Source organism: Botryllus schlosseri, chromosome 13 (assembly GCF_051294905.1).
Source record: "Botryllus schlosseri isolate E-star chromosome 13, Bs_hap1, whole genome shotgun sequence".
In the NCBI taxonomy this organism is placed as follows: domain Eukaryota; kingdom Metazoa; phylum Chordata; class Ascidiacea; order Stolidobranchia; family Styelidae; genus Botryllus; species Botryllus schlosseri.
In genome coordinates, this window is record NC_137248.1 from 21,754,784 (window position 1) to 21,781,089 (window position 26,306).

The window sequence follows — 26,306 nt, forward strand, 5'->3', positions numbered from 1 at the left end:
AAAGTTTTAAGAAAATAGCGAGAGATTTGTCAAAACCAGCAGAGTCACTATCCCTGAAAACGGTAAAAAATTTTAAATTGGAAGCGAAAAACTCACCATTGCAAAATCCCAACCAAAAGCTCTGTTGTTCTGCACTGATCAGCAAATTCATAAAAACCATTGAAATTTTTGTCTTGCTATGAGAAGGAAGGTAACTGAGCAGAGAACCAAGGCCGGCGGTGTACGTTTTACATAATGAATATGCTTCCAGCCACCCAACGGGCTTCGTGTAAAAGGCTGCACACACATCCGCACTTAACCTTGTAAAATTACTTGGACAGGCCCTTTCACTGGAAACGATGTTTTCTTTATATTCTGAAACACAAATTAAATCAAAAAGTGCAATGATATGATAAGGAGAAACGGAGTAAGGAGTAAATTGAATTTTGTTGTTATTCGATATTGACTGCCTTCTCGAAATTACTACACTAATACAACGCCTTATTCGAAAATGGGTCCAAGTAGAGTGTAAGAGTATTTGATTGTATTAAGATTTTACACCCAGTAGAATAAATTGTAATGAAATTATCTCGTGAGAATCTGAAGAACTGCACAAAAATTTAAGAAAAAACTCGAAACAATCCCATCTTGACACGAAATAATGACAATACAAGAATCGCAACAATGGAAATCTTGACAGAGGAAAAAAGCTCTACCAAGGAGCTATGAGTTTCTTCTATCCCGAGTGGTGAAAATGAAGAACTACAGGAGATTGTAAAACAGATACACACCCTAATTGTAGCGAATGAAAACGAAATTAATGACTCTTAACAAGACGAGTAAAAGCATCAAAACAAAAGGAACTATGAAAATGAAGGCAGTGACAACCCTATGACTTCTATTGTCGGTTAAATGAATTAAGAACCCAGAGAAGAGTTGAATAAGTATCAGCCACAGATTTGAACAACCTGCAAGAACCCACCCAAACCCAATCTTCAGCGCACGATTGTGCTCAGTGAGAACACAAGCATAGTCTACAGCAGTGGTTCTCAACCGCCGGTCCGCGACGACTTTCTTACCGGTCCGCCAGGAATATTACAACTTTAAACCATAATTTCATGATACAATATGTTGAAGGCTTGTCCAGTGATGAAATTAATAAAAAAAGCAAATTTTAAACTGATTCAGAACCTTGTTCGATTTGAGTTGAAGTTTTTGAGCCGTGTCATTTGACGACATGCGAACGACAAGTACGACCTGACTCGATAATCCGCACAGTTTGCACAATCAAATTGTTTTCAATTCAGGACCGTATAGCTTAAGGTTGCGTACGTACTCCTTCTGGAGAATTTGACCTACTTTTTCAGGTTATTGAAAATGTCCTCCGAGGACTATTAAATATCCTCCTTTTTGAGATTTTGTGACCTTTTTTGATAATTTTGGTTAAATGTAGTGCCAAGTTCGACCGAGATACAGTAAATTTGCACTGAAGTAACGCCCTGGCGGCTATTTTGGGAGCTGTGCCGGAAAGTTAACCTTTTTCATTTTTTTTTAGTCAACCGACCGTGAAGTGGGAAAAATTTACCATATTTTCCGGATTTACCTCCGGTATTCTAAGTTGGAACATTTTGAAAAAATGTCCTCCTTTCCGATTCAGAAACACGGTAGCCCTAGTAAAGCTGCCGCCCCCGATTGTAAGGAGCTTGAAGAGGGCCAAAGTTATTTCGTGATTTCGTGAACCTAAATTAACGAGTATTTTTTTGAAAATTTAATCAACTTTTCAAATTTTCTTTCGCGGTATGCACGATTTAGTGTACTAAATTTAATATTGGTTACCCTTCCCCCAAATATTACGCCTCATTTACAGAAATATGCATTTCAGCGTCGGCCATTACCGCGTCACTACGCACCAACACATAATGAAGCTTAGGCTGACATGCGACTCTGAAAAGTGTTGCGAAAATTCGGCAGTGAAAAAACTTGGCCGAAAAGGACCGCCCTTTGTTGATCGAAATATATGTTGGAGTAATTGTCCATATAGGCGCCTAAATGGCTGATGCTGAATTTTGCTATCCTGGTCATATGTGCCCCACGTGACAAATGCCATCCCACAGAGAAAAAATATTTGCCAGTGAAGAAATACCAATTTGAAATCGTGTGCGTCTCTTAGTTTAGTACGCTTTGGCAATTTCAATATCTATTCACTATAACAGACATTATAGGCCTAGGTCAGTGGTTCTCAACCGCCAGTCCGCAACGATATTCCTGCCGGTCCGCAAGGTATATTACAATTTAATACCTTAATTTCAAGATGCAATGTTGAAGGCTGGTCCATTGATAAAATAAATGCAACATCAAATTTTAAACTGATTCAGAACTCCATGAGGTAACATTAGGACTGGAAACATGTTCGATTTGACTTAAAGTTCAAACCGTGTCATTTGACGACATGTGAGCGACAAGTACAGAACGGATACGAGCTGACTAATCGCTAAACAGCGCGGTTTGCGCGATCATTCGTTTTCGATTCATTTATTTTGTGCAGGACCGTACCTGGGGCACCCCAAACCACCAAATTGGAAAGGGCCGAGCTTGAAAAGGGTTCAAAATTGTTTTGCAAATGAACATAAATCATAGCGTATTTTTTTTTTAACTTTTTCAACATTTTTCCAATTTCTTTTCGCACTTTTTGCGACTTAGTGTCGCTAAATGTCTTGTTTATTAGGTGCCCTTCTCCGAGAAATACGCATGATTTATAGAAATAGGGATATCGGCGTCAGCCCATACCAGGCCATAACGTATCAACACATAAGGAAGTTTAGGCTAACATGGGATTCCGAAAGGTGTGACAAAATTCGGCAGCGAGAAAACCGAATCAGCCATGAATGATCGAAAATTTTCGCTATTGGCGCGATTAAGCCACATAAACTCACTGATTACACAGAGTAGAATTAATGTACAGGTGAACACAATGGTTTGTTCCAACCACTCAACTGTAGGGTCTGGGGGCGAAGCCCCCGTAAGTTTGGCTTATTGCCCCGTGGGAGCCCAAAACCAACTTTTTGGGGTGGGCTGACGAAGTGCTTTTTCATCCCGGATTTGCGAATGACCCGCATAGCTGCTGTAAGGTGTTTTCTAGCGACACGAATTGTCTTCGTAGTTGCCAGAGGACCCTGCGTCTGGTGGCAGTGGGTAATGAGCAAGGTAGCACGACAAGGTGCTTGTTGCGACTCCCAAATGCTTCTTCTCTCGATATTGTCGATGAGAAGAATATTATTCGAGTTGGCGTGGTCGGTTAAACGCACGGCCATCGGCGCGAAAGACTGCAAACGACTCTCGGCGGTAGCACGTTTATCTGGACAAGGCAATTTCACTGCGAGTCAGCAGACTCGCTACCATAAAATCACATAAAGATAGGTAAAATTAAGTTCAAAACCCTCTAAACGTCAATCTTTAACACCAAGTATGCAAAAAACGGCAGCACACTTTACATTTGTCTTCATTTCAATTTTGATAGTTCACCGGTCCGCGAGGTGAAAAAGGTTGAGAACCACTGGTCTACAGAATACAGGAGAAAGCACAGCCAAAAGCGCAAAATGATATTTTTGTACTTAGAAATCTATCTTTAGGAGCCTAATTCTTTGTGTAGATACTCAATAAGTCAAGGAGAGCGTCTCACCTTTTCGACATATATAGCGTGCCAAGGAAGAGCAACCTATCCATTGAAGATAGGGAACCCTGTCAATGTATAATTTCGCGCTGCCACACCCATCAGCGTCAGTAGTGGATAATGATTTGTCGATCATCATGCCGCCTTCAAGTGTCATTCCCGGTATAACTTCAATCCAATAAGACTGTACAACATAGTACAACATAGCACAAGTACAACATAAGTTTGCTCGAAAGTGGGGTGTCAGTGGATGGATCATTTCACATCATGCATCCAAATTCATAGATGGAACCCCCAATTTAGGCTATCATGAAATCAAAAATATAGCACAATACCCATTCAACTACACATCCGATGCAGTAGTATAGATTACTTTTCCACAAAATGAACCGTACACCAATAGAGCTTTAAAAGAACAACATCATTAAAATATGATTTTACACAAATAAAAGACATGATAATGATTATTTGTTGCAAATCAGTATAGTTTGATTTCTGCCAGTTCACAAATAAGACGCTTCACCTTGGAAGGTATTTTTCGGTAGAAACGCAACAGCATAATACCAATTTGGAAACCCTAGTGTTTCATGGAACACTAATTAAGATCCATCAAACAATTATTGTAAATGACAGCCTAGTTCACATACCGTCGCATTCCATTCTTGATAAGTAGATAGAGCATACAGCAACTCTGTAACTATCCACGTAAAATCCCAGTCAGTTTGCTGGCTGAGACTTGAACCACCCATAGTATCATAGCAATGACTATCGGAGTAAGCCACGATGTTGTTCTGGAAGCCATACCAAAAACTTCTCAATGTTTTCAACCAAGTGTAGTCTGTACAAGAGAAACGAACAAGTGCTAAAAGAAATTCATATTGAATGTTCTACATCAGATAGGCTACCGTAAGACAGTGGAAGTTCACAAATGAATTGAAACTTCAATTGTGAACAGGAGGAAATTGTAAAAACGACAGAAGAATTGATTGCTCGGCAAGAATCATTTCCACTAACCGGTGTATCGCCATCTGAAATAAGGAAACAACATCCAGAAGCATTTTAACCACTTATTTTAATAATGTATTATAAAATAGTAAATGGTTATAATATATCATAGGTTAGAAGTGAACAAGCTTGATTGCAGAAATTTCACATTCAAGTGACTTTGTCAAAACCAAATTTTCAACTTGAATCTAAAAGATATGGAACAGCCACCAGCAATCAAAAACTCATCATATCTTGAGCTGGAAAATCTAAGGTCATCACCATTAAGGCTCAATCATCTTTGGCACAACCAGGCAGTGGAAAGAGACGGTAAATTGGCTACCGATGCATCTGCCCCATGTGTCGAGATTAAACGTAAAGATGGTCTCATCAGACAAAAAACTGAAGTCTCGAAAGCAGATGAAATCCTTTAATACGATACAAGATTTTTAAAGTATGTGCAGACTAACACTCTGGTAGTGAAACCATCTTCGAAATATATCTGTTTTCAATATAGATTTGATGTTTCTGTGTTTTCAATATAGATTTGCAATTTATGTGCTTTCAATATGGAGTTGTCAGTCAAAGATCAATTTTTTTTTTGTTTGTAACATTTTATTCGGCATCAGATCATAAAAAATGAAATATGCATTACGAATAAATTTACTCGCGACTTAGGTCACCTCGAAATTATACAAATGATAAATTCGGAACAATACCGGCCATTTACGGTGACGGGGACAAAAATTTTAAATTACATGAAATAAATGCGAGAAATCACATACATGAAAATGCGATATTAAATAAACATGGGCCAGAGAAGACATGGCCAGTTCGCCCAGGGACAGAGGACACTAACAAACAAGGCCCTCACCAAAAATGCACAATATATGGTGGTGAGGGCCGACAAACAGCACGAAAAAATAGGGGCGAACTGGCGAGGTCCGACTGCAGGCACTATAATAACAATTGTGGTGATGAGAATAAAATTTCAAATTTAATATTCAGTCGTAGAGTGGGGGAACTCCTCCCCTTAGCATTTGGTACTACTCGGAAAATTACAATCAAAATTCAAACCACACTAGGGTTCCTTTATGTTAATCTGGGGAGGAGTTCCGTGAATCAATCCTGTGTCCAATTGCCAGCAGCCGAACCCCGTGATGGCTAGCGGATTAGGCTAAATACCGGGAAAAACACATACAACAAATAAAGAAACGTGAAGGGGGGGTCAAGTCCTCTCGTGGTCCCCTCGTGGTACACTATACCAAGCCTTCCAGACACGATGAGAGCCGCGCTGAGAAGCGACCACGGCTCGCTCGGAGACCAGTCTGGACTCAAAGACTGAAACACCCATCGCACGTAAGGTGGTCAGGTTCCCGGGGTGGTAACTCCCCAGGGACCCGACCGCGAACGTGTGCATCTCCAACTCCTTGGCCGTGGCAAGGCGGAGAGACTCACAGAGGTCCTTGTACTTTGCGTGTTTCAGCGCAACGGCAGCGTCCATACTGGCTACTCCATTCTCGAAGGGGCACACCACATCGATGACTAAGACCCGGCGTCGATCCGCTAGGATGAGGTCGGGCCTCAGCCGCCTGTTGGCCAATGTGGCGTGCTCCCTGCCAACGCGGTCCACATCACATCTGGAAAAAGAGGAAGAGCTTGGAATACAGTCCAGGAGCACCCCAAGTACCGAATTGTGCCTGTTCGTGATGCTATCCATCACTGGCAGGCAGTGGTTCGGTACGTGGGGCAGGGTCTCAGTATGCTGCCCGCACTTGCAGCAGGCCACACTTGGCTCCACACGTTTTCTAAACCGACCCCCGATCGACCGGAGTGGTAGAAGATTCAGTCGAGCCTCAAGCATCCAGCTACGCTCGACTACCGTCAGGACGTTGGAAGACCGGAGGAAGCGATTGGAGCTCCCGTACCGGCTGTGGCACTCCACAGTTTTGCCCTGGTCGGGAAGCTCCATCCACCGTGTCTTCCAACGTTGGTTCACCTTCAGGTGAAGGAATTTGGTTAACCGCCCCAAATCCTGACAGCAATCGGCGCCTAGAGCCAACTGATAGAGTATAGATAACTAACCTACGGATAGATGGGCAACACGAGAGTCACGGTCGAGTGATGCGACAACGGCAGATTTGTTGTCGCTTCATAGCATGAAACGGGAGCGTAATTGCTAATCCCATAGATGACGACCCGAGCGCTCAAATTAAATAAAGTTGATCTTATTTGAAAGCTACAGTCGCGCTGATTCTGATAATATACATTAAATTTTCATCAAGGCAATGGAACCACCCCGAAATAGCCTTCAAAATATGAAAATCGGCATTGTTCTAAACAATCGCAACCACGCACGGACCGTTGTTATGGTCGTTGTGCTGCGCCGTTGCAATTGTTTTCGAACAATGCCAATTTTCATATTTTGAAGGCTATTTCGCGGTGGTTCCATTGCCTTGATGAAAATTTAATGTATATTATCAGAATCAGCGCGACTGTAGCTTTCAAATAAGATCAACTTTATTTAATTTGAGCGCTCGGGTCGTCATCTATGGGATTAGCAATTACGCTCCCGTTTCATGCTATGAAGCGACAACAAATCTGCCGTTGTCGCATCACTCGACCGTGACTCTCGTGTTGCCCATCTATCCGTAGGTTAGTCATCGATAGATAGAGCCCGTCTTCGGTCACGAACCAGCGAGCACCGAGATGCCTAGCAACGGGTCGGACCTAGGTCCAAAGCTTGTAGGCGTCTCCGTACGCCCTGGAGTCGTGCCCTGTTAGACTCACGCAGTTTAAAAACTCTACTGTCAGGGTCTCCGACGCCTCTGGGACTCGGCAAGTCCTCCGTACGACCAGCGCCAACCTTCCACGCGCAACCGCCCGCACAGAGGGGTCAGTGGAATTGACCATCTTGGCGGCCTGGGAGAGCCTCAACACGTCTGCTTCGCGGCAGAGGTTGGGGATCTCCAGACCGCCAGTCGTCAGCCCAGCATGAAAGAAGGGCTGACACGCTCTGTTAGGGAGGCGCTCAGCTTTGGCATAGTACCCACTGCTTAAGTGCCTAATTTTACCTAAAAACGGCCTAAAAATCAATAATTTGCTGGTAACTTTTTCTGTTCATTTTCAAGACAAAGTCCTATCGAAGTGAGATAGAAACTTGTTGCTTTCGCATCTTTTAAGCCCAAAATCAGCTTACTAGCGTAAGCGGTCATCAATATATAGCGAAATTAGCTATTTTTGGCTCATACGGTTAAATTGCACGAGCACTAGAGGGTGCACCTGCCCGAAATTATTATAAAAATTATTTTTTTGATATTTTGCACCACATATCAAGTGTCCGTTTTGAAATTCAACATTTTCCATTTTTTACCCCAGCCTATCGTATTGACTCGAGTCGGACTCGAGTCGCGATTTTCTAGAGACTCGATTCATTTTCTTAAAAATGAAAAATGACTTGAATCGAATCAATTTGTGTATTGACTCGACTTGTACTAGAGTCATTGCGCATGACTCGGACCGAGTCATATTACTTGAGATTGGATCTACCAAGAAGAATAGTAAAGTTATCACAATATAATTATTTCGTCTATCAGTAGGCCTACTGGTACTTGGAAATGCTACCAGAAACTGTTAAAAGTGAGGAAAATTATTTATTAGTATATTATGAATGCGAAGCATACGATATCACCAAGCACAGTTGTAAAAAGTTTCACATGGCATTAACTCGGAACGAAACAGTCAACACAATGACTCGGACTCGAGTCAAAACACAATGACTCAGACTCGACACTCTATTCCTTGACTTGGACTGGGACTTGACTCAGTGGTGAATTAAAATGACTCAACTTGACTCGAGTCAAAACTATAAAAGTGAGATTGACTTGTGACTCGGTACCTTATGACTAGGGCAATTTTTTTTTTGACCTAAAAAACGGACGATTTTGACCTAAAAAATCTAAATTTTGACTTTTTTTTACCTAAAAAAACTGAAATTTGACCAAATTTTGACCTCACGTATGCAAATTAGGTGTTTTCGCGTATAATGTTAAAATTGTACTACTTATCTTCATTTCTGGTTGGAACTGTCTGTCCTTACAAAGTAGATTGGCCTGAAAAAACGTTTTTGGCTAAAATTACTGACAGATTTTTACATGAAAAACTAGTATTTTAACGAAATCTGGACCTATGAAGTATTCCAGTAGTTACATTACGTATTCTGGTGGAAATAATAAAAATTTGTTGTAGTACAACGAAAGATCCTTTCCTACATTCTCGGGTAGAAAGTGTCTGTCCTTACTACGTAGCTTGCCAAGAACGGAGAAAGAACGTTCAACAGCAACATTTGTTGGCTGACAACATTCAAGTTGTGTGCACACTGCTGGTGACAAACCGTGTTGCTTCATTCTGACAATGTTGTCTATATTACAATTTTTCAGCTTGCGCTTCTTGATATAAGAACCATGCAATGTCCAAGCAGTCTTGCTTCAGCTAGGATATTGCTGTACGTTGACCATAAAACCATGTCACTATTTGTTTCATTTGACCATTTATGATTCACAATGAGCAGACGATGGTCCGTTTACAACGGTAGGCATATAAAGTAGGCTACAAGCTGTAAAATATCAAATGATAAGTTCACCGACAGCGCAAAATCTACGATACAAACGAAATGCAGAGGTCAAAAAATGCTTGACTTTGTACACAATTTTGACAAATTTTGACCTAACGCTACAATTTTGACCTAATTTTGACTTTTTTTGACATGTCAAAAAAAATTGCCCTACTTATGACTTGGTTACAACCCTGCTCAAAGCAGCATTTCACTAGTAAGGCAACATCTCATAGATATTGGCATGTGTAGCGTATATAGCGATATATATGATAGGGTAATGGATGCAAGATGTAGAAAAGACGAATCGGTTTTATTGCAATTCAATCACACTGGTAGTCATAAAAAAAATTGCTCATTAGACATGGAATTTGCTTGGCAATGAGTGCTAGAATTAGAGTCAACTTCATTTATCTATAAAATTTTCCAGGTGTCATGTCATCATACCAAGAGCACCGTTGAGTTTACCACATCATACAAAAAGTAATTCTAAAGGCGGTAGGTCAGAAATAACTAGGAATCATGAAAAAATTGCTAATCGATCTGCTAGTTGATGTAGAAATTTACCTATCTTTGAGCAGCAAGATTGAGTTGTAAAAAGCATTCAAAACTTCAAGCTTCAACTAAGTGGTACCCATGTACGTGTAAATACAGTCTTGTACTGTGTTAATATAGAAGGCTATTCGTTATAAGCATCCACAATCCACATAGCTTATACTGAAACGTGGGCCAACAAGAAATTGATATTTACCCATGTAAAATGATCCCCGATAATCGTAGAATTTCAGCAATCCGAGAACAAATTCAACTTTTTTCAGTGATCCAAATTTCGCCATGAAACTTTGACGAACTTTACCACACTCGAGAGGAATTTCCGACAACCCGCGGCGCTTTTCGTGAAGACGAATAGTCGTGTTTTCAAATAAGGTGTGCTCGTCTGAATGAAAAAATGACCGATAGTTCTAGTTTAAACCTGAGCAAAATTTAGCTACAATGCTAGTGTGCGCTGGTTAAAATTTTGTGCTGGATAACACTGGAGGTTCTTGGGTGTGCTACAACTAGAACGCCGCCGATATCGGATATTTGGGCCCATATTGATCGACCCCGATAACCACCTCTGGCTATAAGCCAAGAGAAATAGATCCATATTCCCAGTCTAGCAGTCGCCGATTACACTGGTCTACAAATTTCGAAAAAAATTGCGCCAAAAATTCAAGGTTGCTGAATCCGATTCTGTCGTCAGAATTTCTCTATCACGTCAGATGTTTTCCGTATGAATTTTTCTCATTTTCATAAATTAATCAAATTCCGGCTTTCGTTAGTGACATCACGGTAAGCATACATCAACAACAGATCAAATATTGTTAAAATTTAAATCATCTTTAATGATGAAACATGGGTTGTTGTAGAACAGAATTACTGAGTTTTTGGTGAACTTAAATCCAGTTGTTCTCTATCTTCTTTCGATCATGACCTCTTCTTGACCCATAAATTTATGTGGATGCCACTATTTTAGTCAGTAGCAGTTATCATCTTTATATGCCAGTCTTCGTTTTAAGATTGTGATTAGCAGTTCCGTACCTAATTTAGTTCGCTTCGTCATCTATCTTTATACATCTGTCCAGCAGACTTAATGGGTCAGAGCACACTGCTCTTTCGTAAAACGGAAAAGTTTGCAAACAATAAACATTGCATTGTTGGTATATTATGCAGAAGAGAATTGTTCACTCCGGTACATGACCCAAATGTGTGGCCCTTTAAGTTTGTTTGGAAACATTAAAAGAAACAGGATGTCGGCTTTTCCAAAGAAGAAAAGTGCTTATCATGATAACTTGAAAGAATTTATCATCATTCATCTCCGCCTGTACTTATCATGCTAATTCTTCTAAACTAGAGTTGGTCGAAGTGATCGGTAGTGGTAGTACCACATATACCGCCTTACATATTTCAACTTAATTACAAGTTACAAGTAGAAGTAGTAGTTTCAAAGACACATGAAAACTATTTCAAGCGGAAGATGAAATGTAAGGTCTGAGAATTACTAAAAGTCATTAATAATATCTAAATATATTTAGTCTGGGGGGAGGGTGGTCGCATACTTTCAACAGTCAGTCGGAGGACGCTACATATCAAATCGCAAGATGTATCGTCGCAGCTAACGCAAAATGATTATAATGACACCACCCATGGGTAGAATCTTCGAAAAAAAAATTTACTGACCGTGATTCTAAAGCTATTTCACGTGTTTCCTATGACAATTTAACTCATGATAGTGGTGCAATATTATCCCTGAACTACTTTCTACTTTACAAAAACCAAATTGCAAACGTAATTAGTTCATCCAGAATACTGTTCAGGTAGATGTTGAAGTAGTTGTAAAACATTACCATTGCCAGTAGCTTAAATCTACTTGAGTATCTCGAAAAAGTAGAAATATTCAACAGATGTATTATCTCAAAAACGTGTTGTCGCAGAGCAAAAATAACATCAGATTCGTATTCAGCACCCACAAATTAGGTACAATTGACGCAAAGAAGTACTGGCGCAAAAATCGTGTAGACCAGTGTTATAGATACAAATATATTGCTGTAATGGCAAATGCTGATATTTCTTTCAAATTCGAATACTTTGTTGAGCCGATATCAGACGATATATATAAACGTAAGACCTTGGTAGCTTTCACACCCTATTTAACGGCCACTTGTATGAATATCACTTTGTTAGTTACAAGAGCTTCCAGAGCTCTACTCCTTCATCAGGTGTTAAAGCAAAAGAAAGCTCTAACACATGATTTCAAACAGACAAGCGCTTGAATCAAACAATTGAGTAACCTTTTATGGTTTAGTTTGATACTGTCATAATGCTTGTTACTTGACCTAATTTGAGAAAACCTTGAAACGTGAGCACCACAGTACATGCAAAAATGAACTAAACGTGAAAAAGAAATGAAACTTACTGATTTTACACACAAAGTTCTGCTTCTGCCAACATGATTTTGAAGAATATTTGAATGAATTCAAATTAACCCTTGCACAATTTCCTTCTCCAGATTGAGTAATCATATCCAACATTGAAGGTGTTGCCTTGATCCAACTGTTTTGCCCTTGATTCACATAATATTGCCAGGTACCATCCTTGTATTCTAGACCTTGATGCAAATGGTGAAATAAAAATCACTGTGTTGTCAGTTGAACTGGATGACATCTACAAAAGTGAATCAAGGTGGGATACTCGTCACATTCCTGATACGTTGCAACTCTTTTTATGCACATTTAAAAAAAACAGATTTGGGATTCCAATAATGAATTTCATTAATAGAGTGATTTTGTATAATTATCTATTATTATTAACAATTCAAAATAATGCAAGAATATTCAAAGCATCCTCGAAAATAATAAGAATTTGCATTAAATTGGCAAGTCTACTAACGGGAGCGTAGATCCTAAGTCGCACTGAATGACAGTTACTCACTTGGTCATTGAACAGAATGGATATAAATCATATAATATTGAAATTTTTCATTGTGGGTTAGGTGAAGCTCCGTGCCCGACGGTATTCAGACTTGTACAAACTGCTGGATTTTCAAGATTCGCAACTGGAACTATAACTAATTCACAACTAGCTAGATGTATAGAAAAATATTGGAGCCATTTCAAAAGGACGAGGTTCGAGTTCGAAATGGGATGGTCTCGATCTCTAAAATTCACCTCCTGACTGCTGTTATTAGTGATGACTCTGAGCCAGCAATAACTTTACACAAAAGATCACAAGTATCATGATTAAAGCGACGACGACGACACATGCTTTCTAGTTGTTCGGCAACTAAATTTTGCGTGTTCTACATCACTTGAAAATGATTGTTTTGCTCATTTTTACATCAAAAACTCACTACATTTTTGTTGGCAACACTGGTTTACATTCAGAGCTCTACAACATTGATTTATCAACCAATATCTGGTCTATATTATAAATATAAAAACATTGAAATGTCAGCACTGTGCGTGTCATCATCTGAAGCAACGATTTTCAATAAGGCGACAGCTACTACTAAGCCAATTCCTTTGTTAAAATGGCAATACTGCCCTACAGTTACAAAAAATTCAGTCAATAGAAGGACAGGTGACACTGATTCAGCTACTTGAATCGAAAACAAATATCAGGCCGACCCTAATTCACATGATTAGGAATATATGTTTTTATACGCTCCTTGCAACGAAGAATTAATTTATCAATAAGAATCATAATTTTGATACTATTTACCACTGTAGAAGGCTGTAAACCTCGATTGGTGGTATCACAGCATATTAACATTTTTAGTATTGTAAAAAGTGGTAGTGGCGCTCATCTTCCATAAGGTACTGGCACGCCACGGTCGGTAATTACTTTCTAGTATACGTTACTTCGGAACATAATTTAGCTCTTACTATTCGGGTCAAAATTAAAGGAATCTATCAAACTATAGCACAGACTCGGTAACACACGTTAGCTCAGGCAGAACCAAATCACAGCATATGAAAGATGGAGTAAACAGCTAGTCAGCTACACTCACTAGTGGAAATGATATAGGCCAGTGGTTCTCAACCTCCGTTCCGTGGCAATTTTCCTACCGGTCCGCTAAATATATAAGAATTTCATATCTCAATTCCAAAATGCTAGAATTTGGATGGTAGCCCATTAATTACAGTAATAACACATCAGATTATGAATTGACTTACGGTGGAACATACTATTCTGCTGGATTTCGTGACAGAAAATTCACGGTTTACTTTGGACGTATGCCTTTCTAACAATGGTGCAAGTGTAGCACAAAAATTTTTAGGAGTAGCATCCAACTCCTTATGGACAAGTTATACGTGAATGCGAAGACGCATTTCCTTGAAAGGATACCGAACAATCACAATACTGTCAGTGGTCTGTAACAGGACTTCATGAGCTTCGCCTTGCAAAATCTTCTATGAAACTACTTATAAATATGTAGTATAAAAAGGCAGCATTAAATGAAGTTTTCAATACTGCTATGATTTGGATAATTTTGTTGTTACTAAATTGAATTAAATTTGTGGTTCACCGGTCCACAGCATTAATTCTGAAGTTTTACTGGTCAGCGAGGTCAAAAAGGTCTATAGAGCCTCTGTCGTAGGCTAACTATGAAGTCAAACTACTGTCATCATGTCATGTCTCACTATTTCTGCAGTGAAATCGGTATGGTGGAACACTTTGTAATCAGTTCATACTGTTGTAACCTCATAAGGAGTGATACTTAAACACTCGATTCAGAAATGAATAAGTCAGGCACCTGCCCTAGTCAAGAGCAAGCTATGTTTCACACCATGACCATAAATTGATTTTCACAAGAGATTTGACTTGGAAGGAGTATCAGGAGATTAGGTCCTTTAGATACATCCAAGAATATTCCGTACCTGACCATGGATTTTCATCAACCAGGTTTTTGTCTTTCAACTGATCAAAATTCGTCACAGGCAAATATCCATTCAGCGCAGCACAATATTTCCTTGCATTATCCACATTGAGAGAGATTGCAGGCTTGTGATACTGGGCATCGAACATCGCAACAGGAGCATAGCCTTTGAATCGGCAAAATACGAATAATTTCCAGAGAATGAATACTAGTCGGTCCTCAAGATTAGCAGACCACAATCTGACATCGACCTCGCTTACCAACACATGCCAGTGTGCATCCCTACAAGATAGCGTAATGGTGGAGCGTCGGGCTTCTTGATCGGTAAGTTATGGGTTCAATCCCCTGGCGGGTCAGACCAAAGACCTCAGCTCAGTGTTACCGGGTTAGCATGGATGGGTGGTGAAAGACTTAGAAAGCCTTATAAAGCTAGTTCTGCACGTTCCTTGTACAGCGGGATAAGCACTTCATGTACTCATGGCATGTATGTGTATAGATTGTATGTGTATAGATTGTGTGTATGTATATCATGAGTCGGTGTACATTAGGGCTGTTCAAAAATAACTTTTTTTTCCCGATTCAAGCCGGTCACCTCTTAAATCGTCAGGTTGCAGTAGAAATCCTCGCTCACCAAATTTCACTCGATTCCAACCAGTAAAGGCCTCCGCAGATCCAATTAAAATTTTTAATTTATTATGGAAAATTTAAAAAAAAAATGTCCAAATTTTTTTGCCAACCCCATGAAATTGTTGAGCTGTCTTCAAAGACGTTGCAACACAAATTTGAGTCAATTCCGACCAGTAGAAGCGGAGTAATGTGAGTTTTTCGTTGATAAATCGCGGATTATCCACCAATCAAGGATAATCCGAGAAATATCACCGAAAAACTCACATAACTCCGCTTCTACTGGTCGGAATTGACTCAAATTTGTTTTGCAACGTCTTTGAAGACAGCTCAACAATTTCATGGGGTTGGCAGAAAAATTTGGACATTTTTTTTTAATTTTACATAATAAATTAAAATTTTTAATTGGATCTGCGGAGGCCTTTACTGGTTGGAATCGAGTGAAATTTGGTGAGCAAGGTTTTCTACTGCAACCTGACGATTTAAGAGGTGACCGGCTTGAATCGGAAAAAAAAAGTTATTTTTGAACAGCCCTAGTGTACATGTCGCGAAAACATCAAGGAAAAATATGTAACATTCTATTCTCTAGGTAAAGGTGCAGGTTTGTGAATATTAAAAGACTACTCCAAGTCGTTATGCCACCCTTCTTTTCGATATATAGCAATCTAGTGGTATTTTGATTTGATGAAAATTTTGATAATATGATGCCGATGACGATGATCCGTTGGGAAATTGTCAAAAGAATGGTTGAATTCAAGTTAATTCCACAAAATCTTTTGAAATATTGAATTTTGGGATCAGCTCTAGAACAGAAGTTCTCAACCGTGACACGTTTCGTGTCGGCCCGCCAATTATTATTTTAGATTTACATTTTTTAAGTGCAAAATGCAAGAGGTTGGATGCTTGTACATTGACTAGTGAAATAAGTCATCAAATGATTCAGAAATTTGGATCATATTTTGTTAATGGTGTTGTAATAGACAGTTCACGGTATCATTTGGGTGTACGTCAGAAAGGTCTGAGTGTTTAAAAGTAGTCTAGAACTCATTTCAAACAGGTTATATGTGCACTGTGCAGGCTAAGGAGACTTTTTACCAAGCTTTGTTACATTCTGACAGTGCAATTTTAAGCGACACTTGACAGTATCATAGAGGCTATAGCGAACTGGAAAATCACATTTCTTTAAAAGATACCGGATAATCGCCATCAAGTCAGTGGTCTTCAACAGCTGACTTCGCCTTGCAGCAATTCCAACAGAACCACATATAAATACCTAATATCCAAATATCAGCATTAAATCCAGTTTCCAATGTTACATTTGAGTAGCATACATTTGTTGCAAGGTAATTAAGTTTAGGGTTAATTTTGATATATGAAGGTTTATGGGTGTGCAAAATTTGTTTTGAAGCTTTACCAGTCATGTCAAAAAGGTTGAGAATCACTGCACTAGAAAACTGCATCCACTTAGCGCTACCATATTTTCAGATTCGAATAAGAGGGCACTTATTACAAGTTACACAGTTCATGATAGCAGATGAGAGAACAAGTAATTTAAAAATTAGAAATTTTTGTCGTCCCTGCCAACGAAATCCAGATATACCGTCATTTATGGTATTTTGTACTTGTCCATGTACAATCGGCAGGGGATCAAGGCTATAAATGAGGACGAGTTAACAAAAAGGAGGACATTTGGGCATCCTCTGTGAAAATTTTCGATTTCTTGAAAAAGCGGACGTGTGGTAACCCTTATTCAATGAAATATTCAAAATCAAAAATAAATCTTTCCTCATTGCTCAAGTAATACTTCAAATTGACATAATGATATTACTTTCAAAGCTAATGAAGATACCGTCACCAGATTCCTCTACAAAGCTTCCATTTGTCTGCTTGAATTCCCATATTCCAGTCGATTGGTACATCTTAATGCGAAATACGTTAAGAACAGTGATTATATCGTAAATATCAGACTTGTACAAACTACCAATATAGTCAATTCACAGTCACCTAACTACTGGATTTTTGCAGCAATTGCTAGCTCCAACTCCTCATTACTAACAGTGGCGGAACCAGGGGGTGAGTTTTGGTCGTTGAAACCCCTATAATTTAAAACTTGTACTGATACACATCTGGAAAACTGATCCGATACCGATGAAATAAATATTAATGACTTGCTGCAGATTGAATGTTTTTATTAGTTAGATGCCGGTTTTCAAAGGTTTTTAGTTCCAGTTGTAGCTGCTAATTTTGAAAAGTGAGTAGTTCTACTTTCCATTTTTGAAGAGCGAGTAGTCCTAGAACTAGTTAAGCATTTTAAAAATCCAGTAGTTTGTACAAGTCTGCTAAATATTCAGACTTACATAGACCAAGCCGTCATCAGGATTGCCTGTGTGGAAGATGTACTGGTGGTTGCTTTCATAAACTGTTAGTTTTGGCTGTGCGCTACCGATATATTCGTACCAGTACAGGTTTGAAGGTAAGGCAGATGGGACGTACAAGCCCCTGATATCATGATTGAAGTCTCCTTTCGGATAATCACCATACACAATATAAGCTGGAAGAAAAATATAGATTGAAGACAACGATTACACCATTACGTTATTTGTCTCATCTTTTAGAAATCTAATTAATTATCGGTATGAACCAATGATATATATAAAGTGATGTACACTATATATATATCATTGGTCTGAGCTGCCATGACAACCCAACCGTTAGTACCTATTTCAATATCATTGCATAGGTCCAATCAAGTCTGGATGTGTGATTAACAAGTCTACTCTACAAGGCTACTGAAAAGATTTGGTGCTATAAACATAACATAGAATACAGGCACATGACGCAGCTAGAAATTGCCAATTTTATGCATCAGTTCCTGTGTTAACAGCTCCAAAAAATTCAATGACTTCTTTACTTCGGAATCAAAAGTGAATATCTATATAAAGAACACTGGTCAACAAAATCACAAAAAAATTGCTAGCAAAGCTTCTAGAACTGTGTTCTGTGGTTTTTAAACTTTCTGGTTGCGAATATAACATCAGTTTTCTATTGATCTCTGCTTATTTTGAACCTGAAGCAGGGACTAGCAGGTTACAGGGAATCGAACTTGAAGGCACAAACAAGCATAGGCCAACAAGATGTACGTACTACGTAGGGCCTGCTGTAAGTATTACTTTGATTAGGATAGCAAATTAGGTGGTGGTGGCTCTTGTCTTCTTGAACGGTGTTGCCGCAAACCAAGGCGTTGCCGGAGCATGTCAAGATGGGTCTCGCTGGAGTTCAAGACATACACACTCAATTCATACATACGACTTGCGATGACACGCATGTCTTGAGAAATATTGAGGCTATAACACAACAACATGGCAGTACGAGCACAAGAACCTGCTGGCTATTGTTGTGTTAAGTGAGAACATACGCCATACTTCATACCTGAGCGTCGAACGGACTTGAACCCACACCAGTCTTAGACATGATACCTGGATGTGAGACAGATCTGAAGACAGCCAGATGCACTCCAAAGGAGGACCTGCTATACCTGTGCGATATCCTACTCAGACTTGGACAACTAGAAAATTTTCAGCTTTTCCGAATTAGATTAGAATTAGATTACTGGCATTTCGCTCTAATTTAGTGAAATTAGACAACTAGAATTATCTAGTTGTCCAAGTCTGATCCTACTTGAGTACTGTATCATGCCTCTGATTCCTGACCGAATGGCCCTCAGAAGTAGCAAAGTAGCGTCGCGGTCGCAATGGCAATAACGAAGTGGTACAAACTCACTCAACCGTGATTTCCGTCTTTACCCGGTTCAGTCTATACTATACTGTCTATTTTCGGAGTCAATGCGACAGTAGCTTTCTAATAAGATCAACTTTATTTAATTTCAGCGCTGGGGTAGTCACTAGTCAGGTATGGATCAGCAATTATGTTGCGTTCAGATTTGAGAGCAGTAATTAACTCTGAGCAAGCAAGCGTGACGACGGCAAAAAAAGCCAGGAAAAGACCCGACGAACGAAAGCACTCACAAGAAATTGAAAGAACTAGAAAGGGCCGCTGCTTCAAAAAATCAACATAAAAAAATACTGTGTCATCAGGTACTCTAGGCCGATGTGGATGTCGGTCAAAAAGAACGCAACTGCGCGTATTTCGGCATCCTCCTATCTGTTCTGTTCATTGCATCGCATTGTGTCTTATCGCATTGTGCTAGTGTGGGGATCAAGTCACTACCTTCGAGTCACGAGTCATCTCGAGTCATTGCACATTTTGACTCGAGTCAAGTCAAGTCAATTGGTTTTCGAAGGTGACTCGAGTGAAGTCAAGTCACTCGTTTTTTGGAGGTGACTCGAGTCAAGTCGAGTCGAGTCAAGTCAAGTCAAGTCACGAGTCAAGTCACAATTCAAGTCAAATAGAATTTTCGAAGTATGAGTGATGATTCAAAGTCATTACATTTTGCTAGCTGTGTGAATGATAGATTGATTGGTGATATATCTTGAATCAAAGAACGAGTATCAAGTTAAATATACGTGCAAAAAATCGTTGTATCGCTCACGCACGCTTAGAGCTGTTAATAAAATACGTGAGCCAAAATAGAGGATCGAATACGAAGCGCCGAGAAGTTGAAACATATTGATATGGTTCAATGCACTACCCATCAACACATCCGTGAGATTATAAACGCATAAACTATGTTCATTCGATTCAAATTATAGATTACTAACCTACGGATAGATAGTTAGATACGCAGGTCTCGTCGTTACGCTCCGGCAAGCAGTTACACTTAGTGCTGAGCAATCTAAAAGCAGCATAATTGGTGGTGTTATAACTTGCGACCCGAGGGGTGAAATTTAATGAAACTGGTCTTAATCGAGAGCTACTGTCGCTGCTTTTTGATTGCTCAGCAGTAAGTGTAACTGCCTACCGGAGCGTAACGACGAGACCTGCGTATCTATCCGTAGGTTAGTAATCTATATTCAAATCATACTAGAGGGTTGGCTAAGCTGGGCACTTCGCGATGTAAGTACTGAGCTGTCTAACAAACTGCGATACATAGTTATTAGATTATTCTACAGCTAGTAGAAACGAAAGCTGTGATCATTACGTTTTCGTTTCGATTTTTGTGATGTAGCAATGGATGATCAGTGAAAAGTACAATCAGTGAATGACTATGAATGCTCTCTCAAGTCACACCGCCGTATCGCGAACAATCCGAACATCAAAAAGATGCAGCGAGTTAATCGTCACCGTTTACTAGATGACTTGAAATTGACTCGTGACTTTTGCTCCGAGTCACGAGTCAATCCACATTTCTGAAGTGCCGAGTCAAGTCAAGTCAAGTCATTTTTGCAAAGTGACTCGAGTCAAGTCAAGTCATGCGAAAAAGTTGACTCGAGTCATCCCAACACTGATTTTGCATTGTGTTTGTCTTGTCCAGATGAAAATATAACTCAACGATTATTGGTTTTTGATTATAAAGGGTCCGTGGAAAGACGAATGAAAATCTTGGTATTATTAGAGTAGGCTATTTTAATCTAAACAGAATTTTTGCACACGATCGATAATGGCACAATGCCACTTAAAAATCGAAATACTACTGATAATTTCCAGTTTATCGCTTCAAGATACTACGCTATCGCGCTCTGATGTTCCGTCTAGGGTTGCATTTAAAACAAACGGTGTTTTAAAACACTTTGTTTAAAATATATTTTAAACATTGTTTTAAACATATACCCTTTTTTCAAACGTTGTCTAATTATGCCATTGTGTAAACGTCCGAAAAACATGTAGGCTAGTATGAGCCTACAGACGATTTGCACCCACAATTAGTCGATGTATACGATGTGAGGTGGCTGAAACCCTCGAAATCGTCGTCGATTCGACAGTTTTTTCACGTAGAAATAGATCATGGGTACGAAATGGATGTTTTGATGATTATGACCGCCGACCATAAAAATGCTGCATAACGATGTGGGTAGTCCTGGTTAAGATATTCTTGGTCTGTTTTTGACGGTGATTGGAAGCCCTTTTCGTCGAAGGAGCCATATTTACCCTACATTTTCAATTGTCAACGTCAATCCACTGTGACGTCTCAATGAAATATTCGTGACGACATTGCTAAAGAACAATAAAAAACATGTTTTTGACAAGGGCCTTGCTTTTAACGAGTTTGTTTTAAATTGCTTTTTTGTTTTATATGCAACCCTAGTTCCGTCTACTACGTCAAATTCCAATTGTAACAATGAAAATATTCTTATTACTTGCAGGTAGGCTAGTCTAGACAGGTCTAGACCAGTGGTTTTTAATCTTGGCTCCAGCGCACCCATGGGTTGATTTGTAGTTTGAAGGGCGTGGAGACGCTCGAGGGGTGATATGGGGGCGCTGTGCTCAGGGGCGCGGTATTTGGGCGCAGAACAAAAATGGCGTCGCGGTAGATGGTGTAGTAGGGACATATGATTTTATTGTAGAATAATAGTTCTATGTACATGATATATGTTTCATTCTCCATACGCGCGTGAACATGGCCAGCGCCGAATGTTTCTGTCCTGGCAATCTGAGCCCCACAAGACAAATGCCATCCCGTAAGTGCAGAAATACCGATCTGAAATCGTGTATGTCTTTTAGTTTAGTACGTTTGAGCGATTTCAATATCTTTTGACATAGCAGACAGGAGGTCACGAGATAACATAATGCAATGTAGGCAATATACCAACAGGTCCGCCAGAATATGATTCATTATATTTACGGCCCTACATTTACTGACTCACCTCTACCAATAAATGTGATTACGAGAGCAGAGAGAGGATAAAAAATTGATAGAAATATATATGCAATTTACGATCATATTGGCCGATTCGATCATGAAACATGAGCTGCCTCCCTCACTATGCAGTAGCCTACAACAAATCTCGCCTAAAAATATCAGTAAAAATGTATCTGGTGATGGGAGGTCTGGGGGGCGATGCCCCCCGTAAGTTTGGTTTATCACTTCACGGGGGTCCCATGCGAACCGATTTCGGGGAGCTGATGAACTACTGTTTCGGTCCTGGATCTCTATATCCCTTCTTATTGCAAATTAACATTCGACAAAATATGTCAAATCTCGAAATTTTTCGTTGCGTTCTGCGGGAAATATATACCGCGTTAAATCACTCCCATTGCGCTAGCTCGGGTTATTTATTTGAACGAAAGTTTCCAACTAGGTATTCTATCCTGCAGCGAACAGCGTGTCGAATCGAAGAGGGACTGAACCACTTTTGATAGAGAGAGAGAGAGAGAGAGAGAGCCATTAGTACATTAAAGATGCTTTGAAGCTTTTTGGCCAAAATGATCAACTAACTATACTTGTATTGGAGAGATACACAATTAAATCGTTAGAATAATTTTTCATCGTATCATAAATGATGATAGTGTTGAGTGCTTTGATCCGCAACCTCACATCAACACATTCTATAATATAGGTTGCTTTGTTTAGAATACATTTATGTTAATGTTTATAACTGGGTGCAATACTACATTCGATGTGAGGAAAGATCTCCACTAGATTCTCAGTTTATTCACTCGATCGTCACACAAAGCAAAAACAAAGCCTAATAGGTAAACATGTTTTTTATTATTTTTTGCATTTCCTAGGCCAGTGGTTCTCAAAGTATGGGTCGCGACCCAAACATAGGTCGCGAAGGGTATAATTTTGGGTCGCGAAGGTGCCAGAGCGGTCTTTTAATATGTATGTAATATTATTTGAGGTCATTGCAACAACAAAAATATCTTCGCTTTTCGCGCGATTTACTGTAGTTGGTTTGAGCATATCAGAGGTCACTGAGTTTGGTACCGCGGCCAATAAGCGAGACACGCGGAGAAGTCGCCACCACAACATGACTTGATCATGAAAATGTGCCGACCTTTGTATTAAACAAATTGGTTTGAATTCATGATAAGATTTTTTCAACATTGGTTTCTCTGGAAAACACCGTCGGAGACCTTGGACGCTCTAGTGTAGAGTTGTACAACGAGCGGTTGCCGGTTCATGAGGCCAAAACTCGCCCACGCTTGGATACATGAATATATGACGTTGGGCCAACATACGGCTGGGCAAAGTGCGGTGCCAAAAAGTTCGGTGGCGATAATTGACCGTCGCTGGGTGGCCAAACCCTTCGTTATTGATATAATTGGTTGGTGTGTGTTGCTTGGGTCGCGAGATACCACTAAAAGTAAGATTTGGGTCGCGGTCTAAAAAGTTTAAGAACCACTGTCCTAGGCAATGACGTCATGAATTTTCATTTACGACGTCATAGTGGATTGACATTGACAATTGAAAATACTTAATAAAACATGTTTTAAACAAGGGCCATATTTTAAACATGTGGGTTTTGAATTGATTTTTGTTTTAAACACAACTCTACTCATGTCCATTTTCACATTTTGAGAGAAGTAACCTTATGCTAAGTTTTCATTTTCCTTCGGCCATATCGTAACCCCAGATAACTTTGATACAGGATGACAAACATAAACATGGCCATATGAATTTTTTTCAATAATTTGGTTTTCTATAAAGTGGAAGAATGGATCTAAAAATTTGAAAAATATGGACATAATAAAAGCTACTGTGATTCCGGTATAATGTTGAAAGAAAGTCACTAAATATTTGACAGGGCCATATAGGATTTATAAATATCACTAGTTCGAAATTTTCAGTCACTGAACGACATGAAAAATCTATAAATCTAGCGCCAATATAGCTAGATTTCGGAGGAGCATCGGAAGAGGGCTGATTCAATGGTAGAGTTGGGTAGCTGCCACCCGCTGCCCGCGAAAGTCTCTATAATTAACAACATAAAATGCTGAAGAAATTTAATAAACCGAACATTGTGTATTTGACATGACACTATACGGCTAAGCTCTCTAGTGCACATCGCAAACTATGTCCAGACCAGGCACGTACCAGATTTGTTACATTAGTGCATCTCAAGATTATTTGCTTACATATGCATTAAATATGCTGATTCTTTGGAAATTACGGTGTGAATATTCTTTGAGGACCTTCTAGCTTATTTCAAGCGTCAGAAAATAATTTTGGCCGCCACTTACATTCAGTGCTGGAGCATATCCTCGATCCCACGATCCCCACGAAAACCTGCCATGTTAAGAATGTTCGATGTGATTTTCTAAACCTCTTCACTTCGCCGTACGATACTTACTACCACAAGAAACATGGCCTTGTTCATTTCATGAAAACCAGCATCTTCCATATCAACATATTGTTACCGAGCTTACGATTTAATAACGAGCAACTTTTGCATTATTAATACGGACTTCCGAAATGTTAGTATCCTACACTAGAGCAATGAAGAGGTTTTCTATGGACCACGTTGGCTGATCATTATCATGTGTTGATAATGAATAGTTTCATTGTAAGTCCGCTGAATGATCATTTGACTCGTCAGGAATATTTGGTAGATCGATTGACGGTTTATAAATATAGGCTATGTAGGCTATCAGTTTACGTTTTTAGACAATCCCGAATACAGTTCGGGACATTATATAACGTATCTAAGACATTGGTTGACTGAAATACGCAATACGTATTCGTGTTGGGAACAAGTCACTACATTCGAGTCATAAATAAATTCACATTGCACATTCTAGATTCTAATTCGAGTCAAGTCACGAAGTCATGTCGGATTTTCAAGGTTTGAGGCATGATTCAAGCCATTGCATTTTGCAAGATCATTTTGCAAGATGATTGAAGTATTATATTGTAATAATTATTAACCGAGTAAAGAATATAGAGTTAATTACACTTTCAAGAGAACATTGTATTACTCACATATATACGTCAAACTACTACAGGCTGTCGGCAACTGTCCGCCAAATAGACGGTAGAATACGAAATCTCAAAAAGTTGAAACAAATTGATATGACGCATTACGCAATCCACCTACACATCCAAACAATACAATTGAAGCCCTGCACCAGTTATTGACGAACGAAATAAATGCACAAACTAATAAGTGGTTCTCAAACTGGGGGCGCGCCCCCTTGGGGGGAGTGAAAGCATCTGAAGGGGGAGCGAAGCTGCGGTCAACTGAGAATTTTGTTCGTGCTCCGCGCGATTTACCTCGCATTCATAGTTATTGCTGGTGTATAGAGCTAATTTCAATTTCACAATTCTTTGATCAACAGTCCGAACCTTCCAATCCATGAAACTATCCGTTAACGCTGTGCTCTCTAACATGGGCTACGGGCATAGTTACTACAAAAAAATAATAATATATTAAATAACTACAAACACAACAAAATATCATGATCATCACTTTCATTCTATTTTGAACATTGAGTTGTGCACGATACGCGATAAGACTGTCCAGCGAATGAAGACTCGATATTGGCTTGACTCGACTCGACTTGACTTGACTTGACTTGACCGGCTCTGAAAACTATCGACGGTGTCTGTCTATTGCAGGGGCCAGCGAGTAGGTTTTGAGTACCCCGCGAGCTAACTTCTCATTATATTATCGACATTCCTATTATATTATCGAAATTGAATTGCTCAGATTGTGAACGTGCAAGGCCAACCAAAAATATGATTTGTCTGGTCGCGACACTTGGGATGTTGATGACTAAAATAGCAGTTCCTACGCATTGGCAGATCCGGGGTCCAGTCATAGTAAAGAATAGTAAAATTTTCTTGCTCAGTGTTTAATTGTCATACCATTTCTTTCGTTGTAGCCTATCCCCTCCTGAAAATGAAAAAAAAACGCCGGATTTAGCCGACTGAGTCTAACATATTCGCAATTGCGCTCGCAGAATGATCGTCGATGATAAAATGTATGCAGGGAAAAATTATATATGCCAGTGAAGAAATTCCAATTTGAAATCGTGTGCGTCTTTTAGTTTCGTAGCCTATACGTTATGGCGATTCTTTATTTTTTTTACATAGCAGACAAGAGGTCACGAAATAACATCATGTTAAGGAGTCATACCAACCGGCCCTACAGTTTCCAAGACAGCTCACTCAGCTCTAC

General features: G+C 39.5%; 1 protein-coding gene across 1 annotated transcript in view; it reads right to left on the bottom strand.

The window, feature by feature from the left end:
* LOC145453294 (uncharacterized) overlaps positions 1-24,536 on the bottom strand; it is a 51,915-nt gene extending 27,379 nt beyond the window's left edge. Inside the window, exons 1-11 of the mRNA XM_080331277.1 lie at positions 24,480-24,536; positions 24,370-24,415; positions 17,646-17,839; positions 17,117-17,207; positions 14,666-14,830; positions 12,202-12,393; positions 9,997-10,182; positions 4,555-4,677; positions 4,297-4,487; positions 3,659-3,833; positions 97-354 (exon numbers count right to left, since the gene is read on the bottom strand). Coding sequence (XP_080187403.1) covers positions 97-354; positions 3,659-3,833; positions 4,297-4,487; positions 4,555-4,677; positions 9,997-10,182; positions 12,202-12,393; positions 14,666-14,830; positions 17,117-17,207; positions 17,646-17,839; positions 24,370-24,415; positions 24,480-24,530 — 1,672 coding nt within the window. The 5' untranslated portion in view covers positions 24,531-24,536. The remainder of the gene's footprint in view (positions 1-96; positions 355-3,658; positions 3,834-4,296; positions 4,488-4,554; positions 4,678-9,996; positions 10,183-12,201; positions 12,394-14,665; positions 14,831-17,116; positions 17,208-17,645; positions 17,840-24,369; positions 24,416-24,479) is intronic.
* Positions 24,537-26,306: the final 1,770 nt, after the last annotated feature.